General features: G+C 56.7%; 1 protein-coding gene across 1 annotated transcript; it reads right to left on the bottom strand.

Moving 5' to 3' along the window:
- Positions 1-200: 200 nt before the first annotated feature.
- RASD2 (RASD family member 2) lies at positions 201-11,839 on the bottom strand. The gene is made up of 3 exons (XM_010946053.3): positions 11,356-11,839; positions 6,109-6,388; positions 201-2,675 (listed from the first exon to the last, which is right to left on the bottom strand). The coding sequence occupies exons 2-3, from the start codon at positions 6,377-6,379 to the stop codon at positions 2,146-2,148; spliced, it is 801 nt and encodes a 266-aa protein (XP_010944355.1). The 5' UTR covers positions 6,380-6,388; positions 11,356-11,839; the 3' UTR covers positions 201-2,145.
- Positions 11,840-15,050: the final 3,211 nt, after the last annotated feature.

Raw genomic sequence — 15,050 nt, 5'->3', positions numbered from 1 at the left:
GGGCACAAAGTCTATCTTTGGGTTTTATTCCCTCCCCCTCCCCCACTTAGTTGACCTTGAAGGCTGACTCAGTCTGTGCGTACACGCAGGCGAGGGCACCAGGCAGGTGCAATCTGGGGAGGGAAAGGCCAGCTTTGGTTGGGGTAAGAACCACACCTTTTCTTGGAAATACAGAAAACACACATGGTCAACGACACGGCTTAGAAACAAACCCACTTTAATTGAGAGTATTCACAGAGATATGGGGCAGCAGGGGTGTGACCAGGTGAGACCAGGCCACACATCCGTCCTGGCCAAGGTACAAGGTTCAGGCTGGGGCCAGGTGGGGCCACAGAAGCAGGGTCAGAGCAGCTGCCCTGAGCATTAGGGGCCAGGGTGGGAGTGTGGGGTGTGCAGAGCCTGAGGCCAGGGCATGTGTATATCTGTGTTCACGTGTGTGTGTACATGTATATACTTGAGCACAATGTACACAGAATCCAGAGGAGCCCTCAGAGGCCGATCCAGGGAGAAGGTTAGGGAGAGGACACCTCAAATCCCTGAAGTCCTCAGGGGCTGAGGCAGCATCAGGAGAGGGGCACATCAGAGTGTGTGCTGAATGCCCAGACCTAGCCCTGCTTCTGCCACTCACTGACTTGCTGTGTGACCTGGAGCAAGTTACTTACCCTCTCTGGGCCTTGGAAAGATTCCCTAGCCAATTACTAAGGTTTCTTGGGGCCCAAAACTTCAATATTTTTAAGGAGATTAAAAATATAAAATATATTTGCTAAAAGCTGATGACAAGAGCCTTTGGTCCATGGGTTCAAATCCCACCATGCCTGGTACCCAGGACAGCCCAATCTTTGACCTACCCGGAACGTTTCTCATCTACCTCTCCTGGGCTCAGCTCTGGCTCCCAGCTGCTCATCCATGCCTCCCAACAGCTGCGTGTGTAGAAGGCAGTGGGACAGCAGGGGTGGGCAGAGGCCAGGCAGGGGAAGGGAAAGAGGCCAGAGCCGGGGAGGCTTGGCTTTGAGGGGTAAAGTGCATTGCTCACCCTCTTTGTTTCCTAGCACCCAGTGGACCCAGCACCCAGTAGGTGCTCAATAAATGCTTCAGGAACAAGCCCAATGGAGGACAGCCTGGTTCCAGGTGGAACTCCGGCCCGAACTAGCAGCGAAGTGGGGCTGGGGCATGTCGCTTTCCCCTCTGAGTCTCAGCCACCTCCTCTGTGACACACGGGCCAGAGGAGAAGCAGCCCCGGCCTGCCCACCCGGCCTGTGTGAGTATAAACGGTGAAGCCTGGGAGGAGGGCAGTGTCCAGCTGCAGACAGGTCGTAGGAACCCCTCCGGGAGCAGGGGAGGAGTGTCCTCAGTTGAGGCAGTGACTCTGAACTGCGTGGGGGCCTGGCCAACGAGGGGGTCACTAGGCTTTTTACAGTACAATGATTTCCATTTCTACTGGGAACACGACGTAACAGCCTCAACAGCAAAGCACAGTCAGCAGACAAGAGGAACCTGGGAGAGGAGGCTGAGGAAGGCAGTCCAGGAGATGGATGTGGTCCAGGTGACGTGGCCATGCCCCCCTTCAAACACAGAGGCACCCTGACTCAATGTCTGGGACAGCTGGGGGCCAACTCAGGGGGCAGAGGCTAGAAACAGCTGAGTCAGAGGGTAAGAGCTGCAGGATTTTGGGGGGGTGCTCCCAGCTGCCACCTAAACTAAGCTGGGTCTTACACCAGGAGAGCAGAGCCCTCTCCCAGCTGGCCCGGGGTATTATTCTCATCCTGTGATGCTCTAGGAGTCTCCGTCAGATGCAGGAGTCTCGGCCCCTCTGGCATCAGCATCTGTTGCAAGGATACGCAAGCTCTGACTTGGGTCCTGGTGTGAATCTGGATGTCTCCCAACCTTGCCTCCCGCCCTGCAGAGATCCACCTGCCGTGGAGAAGCTGAAACCAAGGGGGAACAGCAGAAAGAAGGAATCAGAAGGAAGTGGTTGAAGGCAGGAGAGCGTACGGAGATTAGAGGCTGGGGTCCTCCAGTCTTGTGCCAAAGGTCTTGGAACTCGACTGCTTTTGGGATCACATGGCGGTGGGGATGCGGGCAGCGGGCATCTGGGGCCACCTCCCATAAGGCACGGCCCAAGTCCCACCGCAGCATCCCTCCCGCTCACTGGACGGTGCATTTGTCCCGCTCGCGGGCCTGGCCCTCCCGGAGGACCTTGGCCTTGATGTATTTGAGGTCACTGTTGACACTGGGGCGGCGGGCGAAGGGCGAGACCATGCCATAGGCGTCCATGTCCTTGACGCGGCGCATGCAGAAGGGCCTGGGGTGGAAGGCATCCCCGTACTGCACAGAGATCTTGCGGTGCAGGGCGGGGCTCATCTCGTGCGGCAGCTTGGCCATGCTGAAGAGCACGTAGAACATCTCGTCCACGTTGGTGTTCTTCTTGGCCGACACCTCGAAGTAGGCGCAGTTCTCATCGCCGGACACCAGCAGCTCGGCCTCGGTGGTGGGCACCTGGCGGCACAGCTCGCCATGGTCATTCTTGTTGCCGCAGATGACCATGGGCAGCTCCGCCGCCTCCTTGGTCTTGTTCTTCAGGCAGGACTTGACCTCCAGGATCTGCTTCTGGAGGCGCTTGACCTCGTCGAAGGACTCCCGGTTATCCAGGCTGAACACCAGGATGAAGACATCCCCTGCGGGGAGAGGAACCCCAGGCGGTGAGTTCACGGGTGGCCCCTGCCCGCCCCTCTCCCTGCTCTCTAACTTGACCCTCACGGGCACCCTATGGGGGAGCCATTCTGAGTCTCCCCATTTTCCAGAGCGGTAAACTGAGGCCCAGAGGGTTCAATTCCTTGCCACGGAGCCAATACGTGGCACAGCCTGGTTCAAACACAGGTAATTCATCCCACATTTCCCTGCCAGGCTGGAGATGGGGAGAGGGACTCGTGAATGTATGTGGACTGTGTTGGAATAATAATAAATAGAATTTCCACGAGAGCAGGGACTTGCCGTCTTGTTCAGTGCACATCCCCAGGCCCAGAAATAGCCCCAGAGGCACAGCAGGGACTCAGAGAGTTGGTATCAGGCAGGCCTAGGTTTACCTCTTGCCTCCTCCACTCACTAGCCACGTGGCCTTCTCTAAACCTGTTTTCCTGTCAGCCCCGTGTGGGATGATTTTGAGGCTTTAACAAGCTAATGGAGAGTGACACGTGCTCAGTGATTTTGGGTCTCAAGAGGATAATGGGAACAAGCACCTCTGAGGGCCGTGGGGGTTCTCCTGAATCCACACAAAACCTCTGTGAGGGAGATTTCATGGCCTTCAGGTTGCAGGGGAGCAAACAGGCTCAGAAAGGGTGAGCAACCAGCCCAAGATCACACAGCTCAGGTGTGGCTAGGCCTCGTGGACCCGATTCTGTCCTCACCTGGCTGGTGCCTGGCACACACAGCTGCCCTCTGTTTCTCGAATAAATCATGGCTGAACGAGTAAAGACTAGCCTTTGAGGCCCACACTACCCCTGCTACGATGCCCTGCATCCCTCAGGGCAGGTCTCTGAAACAGGGACGATGCAGAGGTGGCAGGGGTGGCAGGGGTGGCAAGGAGGGTGAGAGACAGCCAATTTTCTGATCTTACTACAGTGATCACAATCTCACGCTCAGAGTACCTTCTGCAGTTTGGCTTAAACCCTTAAGAACCCGTGGGGAGATGTCAAGATCCCTGTTTTACAGACAAGGAAACCGAGATTCAGAGGCGCCGGGGACTGGCCCCAATTCTCAGGAGGAGAATCAAGCGATTCCAGCTTCTGGCAGCACGGCTGCCTCCTTCCTCTGCACCCCCAGGGCATGCCATTTGTCCCCCCAAAATAGCACAGGCCACATTCAGAACCGTGTTCCAGCCAATGCATGCTCTGGAGCAGAGGGAGACTCGGTCCCGATGCACAGTGGGTTTTCATGAAGCTGGTCGAATGGGCGGGATGTGAAGGGATGGAAGATGGTGTGGGCTGTTTAGAAAGGCACTTGGAAGGCAGCGCCGGCCTGGCAACCAGTTCCGCTTGGGCTGCCAAACCCGTCCTGTTAGGCTAATCCCGGGCCCCTGAGGACTCGGCAGCCTTGACATATTCAGATGCAAGGCTGTAGTGCCAAGCTCCAGAGGCGCCCAGCTGGCAGCTGGAAGGAGAGCTGAAGGCAGAATTAATGACTTTCCGAATTTGCTGTGCACCAGCACCGGGCTGGAAAATAAGGCACGAGGTGGTGAGTGAAAAAGACAAGCGGCAGACAGATGTGCCCGGGATGATACGTGCACGTGAAAAAGAGACAGAAATACTCTCTGTTATGGGGACTTACGTGTGAATGTCAATGTGTTCATGGGGGGGTGTCTTGAAGAGTGATGGGGTGGCCACCTCTGGGGAGGGGGCAGGAGCCTGGGGTTGGGGGCATGGGTCAGGGGTGCCTTGTAGCCTTACCTATATATTTAAAGGAGGGTGAGTTTGTGTGTTATTTGAGTGATTAAAAGTTAATTTTGGAAATAATCACATGATTCCTCTCTGCTCCTCCCTCCCTCTGTTAGCCTTATCTCCATCGGGGAGCACCCAGTCCCCTCCCCCAGGCAGGGAATGCTCACATCCCTGCAACACCCACCATGTGCTGGAAATGCCCCCAACGTGCTTTCTGTCAGTCTTCACAGCCGCCCTAGGGGGAAGCAAGGTGATGCCCATTGTGCAGCTGGAGAGACTGAGACCTTCGGTCACACATCTAAGCCACCAAGTGGTGAAGCCAGGACTGGAACCCAGGTCAGCCCTGGGTGCCTTCTATGCACACACTCCCTCTCCAAACCGTGGGGTGTGATCGGGGTCAGCAAGGACAGCCTGGAAGAAGAAGCCATCTGCCCAGGGAACTTCAGGAGGGGTCTTGGTGGGGCTGTGGAGGGAGGGGCAGACAAGGCAGGGGTTTCTTGGTGCGGAAGTATCTTGATCTGCAGAGTTGTGTTAATGATGGCTAGGGGGTTAATTGCTCATTCCTTCCTTTCACCAGCACCCAGCAGTGGGAGGGGCGTGGCTTAGGAAAGAGCTCTGTGTGCTGTGGCAGGCACAGCACGAATGCTGGTTTAACCAAAGGCCAGTATTCATTGAGCACTTTACCTTCTGCTCATCAAGCATTTTTCGTATCTTCACTCATTTAATGCTCACAAAGACCTTTGGGATGGGTGCTAATATGATGCCAATTCACAGATGAGAAAAGCGAGGCACAAAGAGATCAAGTCACTCGCTCAGAGGTACAAAATCTGGAAGCAGCAGAACCAGGATTCGGGCCCAGGCAGACCGGTTTCTGAGCCTGCCCTCTGAGCCACCACACAAACCTGCCCAGCCCCACATCTCCCCCTGCCCCCTTAACCTCCCACAACCTCGCTCTCCCTCCCCACCACTCCCAGCAGGGCCCAGAGGCTACAGAGAGCTCAGCGGTAAAGCATGAGCCAGACTGCCATTTACTTGCTGTGTTACCACCTGGAGCACCTCAACCTCTCTGGGCTTCAGTTTCCGCACTTGTAAAATGGAGACAAACACCTATCTCTTAGGTTAGTTGTGGGGATTAAATAGACACAGGCCAAGCCTGAAGAATGGGCCCAGGTACGCAGTTCTGGATAAGTGCTTGCTATCACCACAGTTGTTACTGCGATTATGACTGAGTCCCTGGCATGCGCAGCGGCCCCATTGGCCCCTTTGGCTGACCACTGCCTCTGCCTCTCTGAGAGGTGGCAAAGGCCTGCAGTGTCAATAGATCTGAGCTCAGTAGACCGACCACGGGCCCCAGAGCTCTGCTGGGTCACCTCCCTCAGGAGGAAGGCGGCAGCCCCTCTGTTCCCTGGGGAGGTAGAGCCCCAGTGCAGGTCGTATCAGTTCCCTGATCTGGAAGGCAGCTCGGGCAGCCATGAGTAATCGATCCAGAGTCAGTCGGAGTGGAGTTTGGGCCTTGGCTCCACCCTTTGTTTGGTAAGCAGCAACACCTCCCTGACCCTCACAGTGCAAGGAGCCCTGTGACCTTCATCTCAGACAGACAAGAGTTCTGGCGACTGTAAAGTGCCGAGCACACACGCTCACATCCTCAGCACCCGCGCCCACCCCAGGCACCCACCTGTGAGGATGGACAGCCTGCGCATGGCGGGGAAGGGGTGGTTGCCAGACGTGTCCAGGATGTCCAGCTGGTACATGTCGCCGCGGATGTTGTAGACTTTCCGGTGGAAGTCCTCGATGGTGGGTGTGTACTGGTCCTCAAAGCGGCCGTTGAGGAAGCGAGACACGATGGAGCTCTTGCCCACCCGCGAGGCGCCCAGCACCACCATGCGGTACGAGTTCTTGGCGGGCACGCTGATCGTGCAGTTCCCACTGGACAAGGTCTTCATCATGGCTCGGGGCTGTGGCAGGGAGCAGGGAGCAGGCGTCAGGAGGCCCAGGGCTGGGCCTGCCACTCTGGCTGGAGGCCTTGGCCTGCCCTGTGGCCTCCTGTCTGGTCTTAGTTTTCTGTGTGTACAATGAGAATGCTGGACTGGGGTCTCTCTAAGGGTCTTGGAGTTCTGCCTGCTCATCCCTCTCTTGTTTCTTTCTTCCTTCATTCATCCACCCACTCACTCACTCACTCACCCGTGGGTTCATCCACCCCCTTATTTATTCGAGCACAGGACTGCTGGGGCTTGAATCCTCACTTTACCACTAACTCACTACTGCTCTTGGGTAAGGAACTTCTCTGGGAAACACTTTTCTCATCTAGAAAATGGACTCAGTTCATGGGGCTGTTGTAAAGGGCTGAGCATGTGGCAAGACCTCAAAGATGTGAACTCTTGTAAGAATCTGTTCTCTGCCTGGACCATCTGTCCTGTGCAATTCTGACTTCCCTGGAGCCTGTGGTTTCAGGACACGGCATGGGGAAGGCTCTAGAGAGCATTTTTTTTAAGCACGCAGGTACCATGGCCTCTCAGCCTTCCCAGGAAGAAGGAAAAGGCAGGTCCAGACCACATCCTCCATCCCCAGGGGCTGGGCTGCCCAGCAATTTTTGCCCCCCAGCCCCTGGGAGGTTGCCCACCTCCAGGAGACCCAGAGGCCTAGACTAGGGCATGTGGGTCAGAGAAATGACCCATGAATGACTCGGGTCCCTCACAGCTCCAAGAGTTTATGCGGCATAGTCAGAACTTTCTATGGGAGCCTCTTGGCCTTGTGGGAGAGGCTGAAATAAATCCAAGCTCTGAAACCTAATTAGAGATAAGTAACCTCCAGGGGGTCCATCACGCTCACCCACAGGCCATTCACAGCCCAGCCAGCCCCCTCCTTTCCTAACTCAGCACCCGCCAGAATCTCCCCAGAACCCCAAGTGAGTTTGAGCTCTGCTGAGTCCTGCCTTCACCCCTCAGCTCAGGCTAGTCCCTCCCCCAGAACACCCTCTTTCCTTTGTCAGGATCTGGCTCAAATGCCACCTCGTCTCTGCAGGCTTCTCTACCTTCCATCCCACCCAGCAGGAATCCCTCCCATCCCTAGAGAAGAGGCACTACAGTGGGTACAGGCCTGCTGAAATGCCCATCTCCTCTGCCCTCAGCAGGCTGCCATGCACAGTGGCGCAGGGTGGGCACTGCACAAGCCCCCAGCTGGGTGGGAAAGTGGAGGCTGTCTTTTTGGAGTTCATTTGCTCAGAGAAGGCATCTATTCTCAATTTGCACTGAGGGTTGTGCACGGTCACTCTGACTGGTCCTCACCCCTGAATATCCCAGGTCAGTACAGTAGCCCAGAGCGCCTCATTCATTTACCCCAAGGTACTCTCCAGCATTATAAATGTGTACATCCACCATGGCTAGGAGACTTGAGGTGGAGACTTCTGGCACCTGACCTGTTCATGGCACCTGTGTCTGCTTGCCTTGCCCGACTGAGAGCCACCAAGTAGTAAACCGGTTCTCAAAAACCCCTTTTTAAAAACCTCTGATTGGTAGCACTTGTCAATTTCCATGGCGTAAGAATCCTACCACGGCCGACGCCAACCTACCAGGATGCTCTCAATGAACGAACTGCAAAGGGACGTACACAATAAGCCTGCTCAGCCACTGCCGACCCAGGCCTGGAGCCATGACAGCGATCACCATTCACCGAGCTCCGCAGTGTGCCAAGCACTGTGCTAAGCTTAGAACAATAATAATAGCTGACATTTATTCTGCGGTTAATGTATGCTGAGTGCTCCAAGTGCTGAACATGCATTCACCGGCTTCATCCCTCAGTAACCCCAGAAGATAGGTGGTTACCCCAATTTATAGATGAGGAAATTGAAGCACAGAGAAGTTTCGTAACTTGCTCCTAGTTATACAGCCAGGAACCAGCAAAGAAGGGATTCTGCCCTGCCCTATGGAGTCTCCTCATCGCCTCCCTGTGAAGGACCAGTTCCCTTCCCTGTTTCACAAAAAAGGACCCTGATGCTTAAAAGTCTACATGACTGGCCCACTTAGTTGATAAGGGAGCCAGGTTGATGACCTTAATCCCACCACCCCTACATCTCCTACTCAATTCATGCCTGAAACTGTCTTTGAATTTCTCCCACAGGATATCAGTGCCATGCACACAGCAGGTGCTCAGTAAGTGATCTGTGAATGAATGAATCAAACAGCTCTGTCTTGGGAGCACATCCAAAGCCTCTTTCTGAGGCTTTCTCCATCCACCCCTACTCTGCCTAGCTGGCCCAGGGGCTGCGCTAAGGAAGGTCTCGGTGCCCTGAGCATACCCTGGAGTGGGCAGGAGGGAGAGGAGGCTGCCAGCCAACTGCAGTGAACCCATCTCAGTCTCCTTCTGGGGCAGGGTGAGCCAGCCTGGGCCTTCAATGGAGATGGAAGGAAAGAGGCCCCACACCAGGACAGCCCCCTCCCCAAGTCACTCTGCAGGGAGCTTGACTCTGCCAGTGGTCACCTCTGGCTACACACAGAGTGAAAAGGGTCAGCAGCCCCCAGGGACAGTGTGTGTCCATCACCACCTGCCCCAGCCTCTAGCCCAGGGCTCCTGGTACAGATGTGCTAATATCAGCGATGGAGTGGGCCTGAGGAAGTCAGAGAGAGGAGGCAGGGAATCAGAGAGAGGAGGCTGGGAGTCAGAAAGGAGCAAAGAAGGATTTAAAAAACAAAACAAAACAAAACAAAACAAAACAAAACAAAACAAAACAAAACAAAACAAAACCTGTGGCTTTCCTCTCTGAGAGAAGACTGAAGAGCCTTCACATGGCGCCAGCCACGTGGGGCTGTGTGAAGCACCCACACACCTGGACATCAGGTGACAGCACCTCTGTGGCTCCACCTCCCACCCACACATCCTTCTTCCTTCTCTTCCCCGGGAGGAGGCACCTGGGCAGCGCTGTGGGCACAGCTTCTTTCCTCCTCCCCCATCCGCTCCCCTCTCTCCTTCCTTGGCCAGGCTGACCCTACACACTGAGGAACAGGCAAGAGTCAGAGTTCAATGTTCCCTCTGAAAATACAGAGTCTCCCCTGGAGGCCCAGAGAGTGGTTAGTAGGGACCACTAGCAGCACAGGTACCCAAATGCAAGTTCTGTGACTCTCTGTTGACCTCACCCCAGTGTCATTCTAAGGGCACCTGGGAGGCAGAACGGCCTCGAGCAGATGGGTTGGAGCCATGCTGGGGGAATGGTAGCCACAGCCAGCAGGCTTCCATCCTGCTGGGCACCTAGTGGCGACCACCATTGACCCACTGGACTGATGGAGACACTGAGGTGGGAGAGGCTGAGTCACTTGCCCCAGTTCACACAGATGACTGGCCGGGCTAGAATTAGAATCAGGCCGTTGGCTCCAAAGTCTGGGCTCTTACCTTTATAAAAAACCCACCCTCTGGCCAAAATCAGTCCTTTTCAAAAGAGTGTCTGACTCAGTGAAGCCTCAGCTGGCGTCAGGCAGGGAAATGACCCCAGAGGCCTTTTCTAATTCCCTTTTTCTCTTGCTACAGACAGCTGGGGGCAGGCACCCTGCCCAGGACTCCCCTAAACCCTGCCCAGCCAGCTCCCAGCAAATGCATCTGTGGGTTCATCCCCTTCTTCTCCGTGGAACCCCTCTCCCAGGGCCTGCCTAGAAGATGGGGCAAGGACAGCAGGATGAGAGTCTGGACACATTCCCTTCCTAGTGGGTACCTCCAAACCCTCCCGCCCTACTCCCTCCCTCCCACACACCCCAAGCCTCCTCCATCAGCGCATATCCCAGCCTCTCTGGACAAACATGGATTCACTGGCCTCCATGCCCACACTGAGGGCGTCCTGGGGGATTTGCAAAGCCCATCTCACCACCCTTGACACCTCAGGCTGGTAGAAAGCAGGTGTGCACCAGCTCCCAGCAGACCAGGTCTGCCTCTCACCAGCCCAGAAATCCTGGGCAAATGACTGGGCCTAGTGGGTCTGGTCATCCAGCAAATGGTGGAAACACACCCACAGCATGGCCCTGAGAGTTCAGTGAGAAGCCAAGAGGCCAACACAGTTCCTGGTACACAGCAAGCAGGTTCCTTTCTTTGTGGCACTTCCTCTGGCCAGTCAAGGGGCCGCTTGGAGCAGTCAAGTGGGGAGGGAGTGCAGGCAGAGGTCTTTGGGGGAACCCCATCTTGTCTCTCTGATGCCATGGGAAGCCTGGCTCAGGAGCCCCTCAGGAAGGCTGCCCCTTCCCAGCCCAGCCTCCTACCTCCCACGACGTCCTGGACAATACTGTCATCCTCCCAGGGCTGGGGGTAAGGGTAAGAGCAGTTAGAGAGAGCCTTGCAGAGGCGCTTGGGGGCCTCTGACCAGCTGAGTACAGGAGACCCTTCTTGGGAAAGGAATCGCCCAGGAAACTCACTCCTTGCACCAACCCAGAAAAAAAGGAACTCTGGACAAGGAAGGCACTCCTTAATCTTCTCTCCACAAAGGAGGTTCTCACCAAGGCTGGGGGCCACCAACTGGCCCCAGCCCAGCCCTCCCCCTATCCCCTTCCAAGTTTGAAGGCTGCAGCTGGCTCAGGAAGGCAAGTGAAAGTGTTTGGGGAAGGGAAGCACCCCTTCCTCTCTGAGCCTCAGTTTCCTTATATTCAAACAGGCTGTTACTCCAGATCTCTTCTAGCATCAAATCGAGCACATAGTAGAAACTCAGTCAGTCTTTCTTTCCTGGGATAAGCACCCAGCCTGACACATAGTAGGTGCTCAACTAATTCCATTTTCTCTAGATATGGGAAGTGGCTGGATGATCCTGGCACACAGTAGGCGTTCAATGAGTTTAACTTTCCCTACTCATGTAAAGCTTCACCCAGCCTTCCTCTGACAAGGCTCAAACCTTTCTTCCCGACTTCCCCACTTCACTCAGCTCCCCAGTTCTGTTGGGGTGTCTCTCTCCTACCTGGGAATGGCGGCCCGGACCTCTGGCGCGACTGGGAGGGATGCCTGGAAGAGCCTGGAGATGCGGGGAACCGCCGGCCTCTCCGGCTGCCGCCGAGCCTTCCAGAGTCTGCGGCGGCTCCTGGGTCACTGCGCCGGGCTCCTCCTCTGCGCAGTTCGGGGCGCCGGGCTGGGCGCGGCCGGGCGAGGGGACACGGGGAGCTGGTGCCCCATGGGTGGGTTCCGAGGGCTTGGAGGGGCCCGGGCGCCGGGCGGGCTCCGGCTCGCCGCCGCCGGCCCTGCCCTGCCCCGACCCGGGGGCCTCCTGCTGAGCCAGGTGCCCGGAGGCGTGGGGACGTCCGATCCCGGGGTCCCTGACTGGGGCTCCGGGGCTGGGGGGAAAGGGCAGAAGGGGCGACCCCCGGTCTTTAGAGAATCCTGGCGAGTCCTTTGGAAGTGATTGCGGGTGCGTGCGTATGTGCGTGTCCCGGGTGAGCGAACCTATCTTGGCCGCCTATGCCACCTGCTCCGCCCGCCCCAAAGGGGATCGCTCGGGTGGGGGATGCCTGCCCGGCTCGGCCACGGCCTCCTCCTCTGCCCGCAGCTATGCAGCTCTCCCCGCCCGGAGGGACGGCTCCTTTCTCCCTTCGAGGCGACGCCAACAGCTGAAGGAGGAGCTCAGCTGCTGGGAGGGGGCCTTGAACGCCGTCTCAAGATTTCCCAACTCCGAGTTAGTCTTAAACTGGCTCCTCCTCCCACTTCACCCCCTCTGGCCCCCAAAGGAGGCGAACTTTCCTCGGGGCCTTGGCTCCTCTCTCCTTCCCTCTCCTGAAGGCGGACGCCCCTCTTCCTCCCGCAGGGCGAGGTCAGTAGTCCCTCCGAAAAGTGATCGGAGCCTAGGCTCCTGGTGGCGGTCCGCGCGACAGAAACCCAGCTCAGGCCTGGGAGCCCTATGCCGCCCCTGCCAGCGGCCCTCCGTGGACCTGTCGCACGGCGCCCACCCGCCCGCTCCGCACCCAGCGAGCAGCGCGTCCCGCCGCCCGGCGCCCGCCTCTGCCTGAGAGAGCCCGCTCACCCGCCTTCGCCCGGCGCCCCGCCCCCAGCGCTGCTCTCCGCCAATGGCGGCGGACTCCTCGGACTGGCCCCGCCCCCGTCCTCCCCGCCCGTGGCTGCCGGGGCGCCGCAGTCTGGCGCTCCGCGTGCCTGGGCGCGTGGGGCCCAGGCGCTGGTTGGGGGGGGCGGCCGGGGCGCGGGACGCGCGCGCCGTGAGCGGAAGACGGCACGGGCTCTGGAGGCTGACGTCTGCGCACACACTCACACGCACACCGCCCCGGCCGCAGGTGACCCGCGGGGGTCCCGATGCCAGTCCGCCGGGAACCCCAGGCGCTCGCTCCCAGTCTGGCCGCAGCCCGCGCGCCACGACTCTCGCGCCCTTCTCCTTCGCCAAAGTCCCCAGGGACCCTGTGGGCTCCTGGCCTCCCCGGCCCAGCCCCCGCCTCCCTCCCGAGGTCTTGGGGCCCGCGGGGCCCCGCCAGATGACACATGGGCCGCTCACGTGCGGCCAGGAGGGGCGGTGGAGTCACCTTGGCCTAAGCGCGCCTGAATGGAGGTCTGTGTGGCATGAAGGTCTGGGGGAGCACTGTAGAGAGAGCCCTGCTGGGCACATACCAGCTGCCCTTGGGAATCGCCTCTTAGCTCCATTCTCCTCGCCTTGAACGGGGGCAGACATCAGTCATTCTTTCTGTGCCGTAGCTAGACACCGCTTAGTATTTTCTTTAACTCCATGACCCACTCCTCCCCACCCCCAACAGGTTTTTTTTTGGAGAATTGTTGTATCACTGCCTTTAATGGGAAACCAGTATCACTTGCCTTAAATAGAAGGTAAGAGCAAAAATAAGCACAATGAAAACAAACCAAGGTTATTAAATTCTAGAAGGAAACTGGCCTGCCAATGTTGACATGTGCCCTCCGTGGAAAAGTGAGATGGACATGTCTGGAGAGGTGTTAAAGACCTGTTAGCCTCCAACAGAGACTTTCTCCAGTGTTACCAGGAGGCCGAAAAGAGAATGTTCTCACTGTGCGATGCCCTGCAGGGGCAGAGAAGGGATGTAATACTGTATCTATCAAACCACATTTTGTATCAGCCAGGGAACTGGCCCTCACTTCCAGAACCCTGGGCCTGGGGCATGTCTGTCAGTCCAGCTCCTGCCACCAGACCTATCCTCCCACCTCATGATAGGCAGAGGGGGTCTGGGGGCCACTAACCTGAGGGTCCAGCCCCACTGGGTGAGAGATTGGTGTTCAAGTCCTGCCTCTGAAATGGCTCATATATTTGACCCCAGGCCAGTCATGGAAGTTCTCCAGGCCCTGACTGTGTCATCTAGAAAATGGGTATGATATTCTAGGTCTAACGGGTGATGAAAGTGTTAAGATGGTCTTGGACTTTGATTGTAGGAAGTGGTTTGCTCTGCTGGTCCCTGTGTGCTCTTGAGATTCTCCAGGGAAGTTAACTAGTAAAGATGGAGCAGGTGGAGGTGGAGGTTGGAGGACTCAACACTTGCACTACTGGATGGTGATTAATCCCCTAATGGGAAGATGTGGAATCTAGGCTTTGGAAAGTCTTTAAGGGACGTGCTCAAGGTCACCCAGCCAGCAGGCGAGTGGCAGCATCCCAGCCCAGGGCTCTTTCTTCATCCAGACTTTGCTTCTAGGAACTGGCTTCAGCCCAGGAGGGTTTGTGTTCAGCTTGATGTACAGAGGCTGTGAGCCTTGAGCTGGCTGTGAACTTGGCAGTGGGAGACAGGCAGGGTGGTACGCTTCACCTGGAAAGCTGGGGTCAGGAGGACTTAGGCCACTGGGCCATTTCCTCCTCCCCTATCCTGGAAACATGGCAGGTGGCCAGCTCTGAGCTGGCCCAGGGACCCATTACCTGCCGCTTCAGCTGCGTTCTGTACCCTGAATGGGTCATGCTCCACTGGCCATATCCCCATCTTGAGGGGAGCTGTGTGGGGAGCTGCGGGGCCCCAGGAGAACCACCTGCCACCCCCTCCCCTGCGCAGAGTGGCTCAGTCAATAAGCAGGTGCGCATCAGGGACTGACTGATGCCCGAAGAAGCTTCACGTGGTGACAGCGCACCTCCCACGAGTGCTCATTTCCCTGGCCTCCCCCCCCCCCATTTACTCCACCATCTCATGTGAACCATTTCTTGTAGCCATCTCCTTCCTTACTGGGCTCTCTGTCACCCTCCTCTCCCATAACCCATAACAACTTTCATCTTTTTTTTTAAAATGCCACCTCCTGCTCAAAAATTTTCAATAGCTCCCCATTGCTTCAGTTATAAAATCTAAACTGCTTAGCCCAAGTATATTCAGCAAGGCCAACCAGGTTCTGAGTCCCACCAAGCCCCACCATCAGCCTGCATTTCAGCAAAATTAAACCACTTCTGGGTTCCTAAAGAAACTGGGGTTTCCCTCCTTTGTGTATGCCGATTCCTCTATCTGGGAAACCTTCTCCTCTAAACTACCCTTTGTACTTCTAGACACCTTCAAAACATAATATCCACACCTCTCCCCACAAAGCCTCCTCAACTTTCTAATGGTGAGAATCTCATCCTCCTCTGGGACTCCTGTAGTGGAAAAAAAAAAAAAAAAAAAAAAAGCCGGCTGGCTCTTGCACTGTGGGTAACTGACCAGCCTTTTAAGCCTTTTCATCTGTAAA

The sequence above is a fragment of the Camelus bactrianus genome, chromosome 12 (assembly GCF_048773025.1).
Source record: "Camelus bactrianus isolate YW-2024 breed Bactrian camel chromosome 12, ASM4877302v1, whole genome shotgun sequence".
NCBI classification, from domain to species: Eukaryota; Metazoa; Chordata; class Mammalia; order Artiodactyla; family Camelidae; genus Camelus; species Camelus bactrianus.
This window is presented reverse-complemented; position numbering and strand designations above follow the sequence as displayed.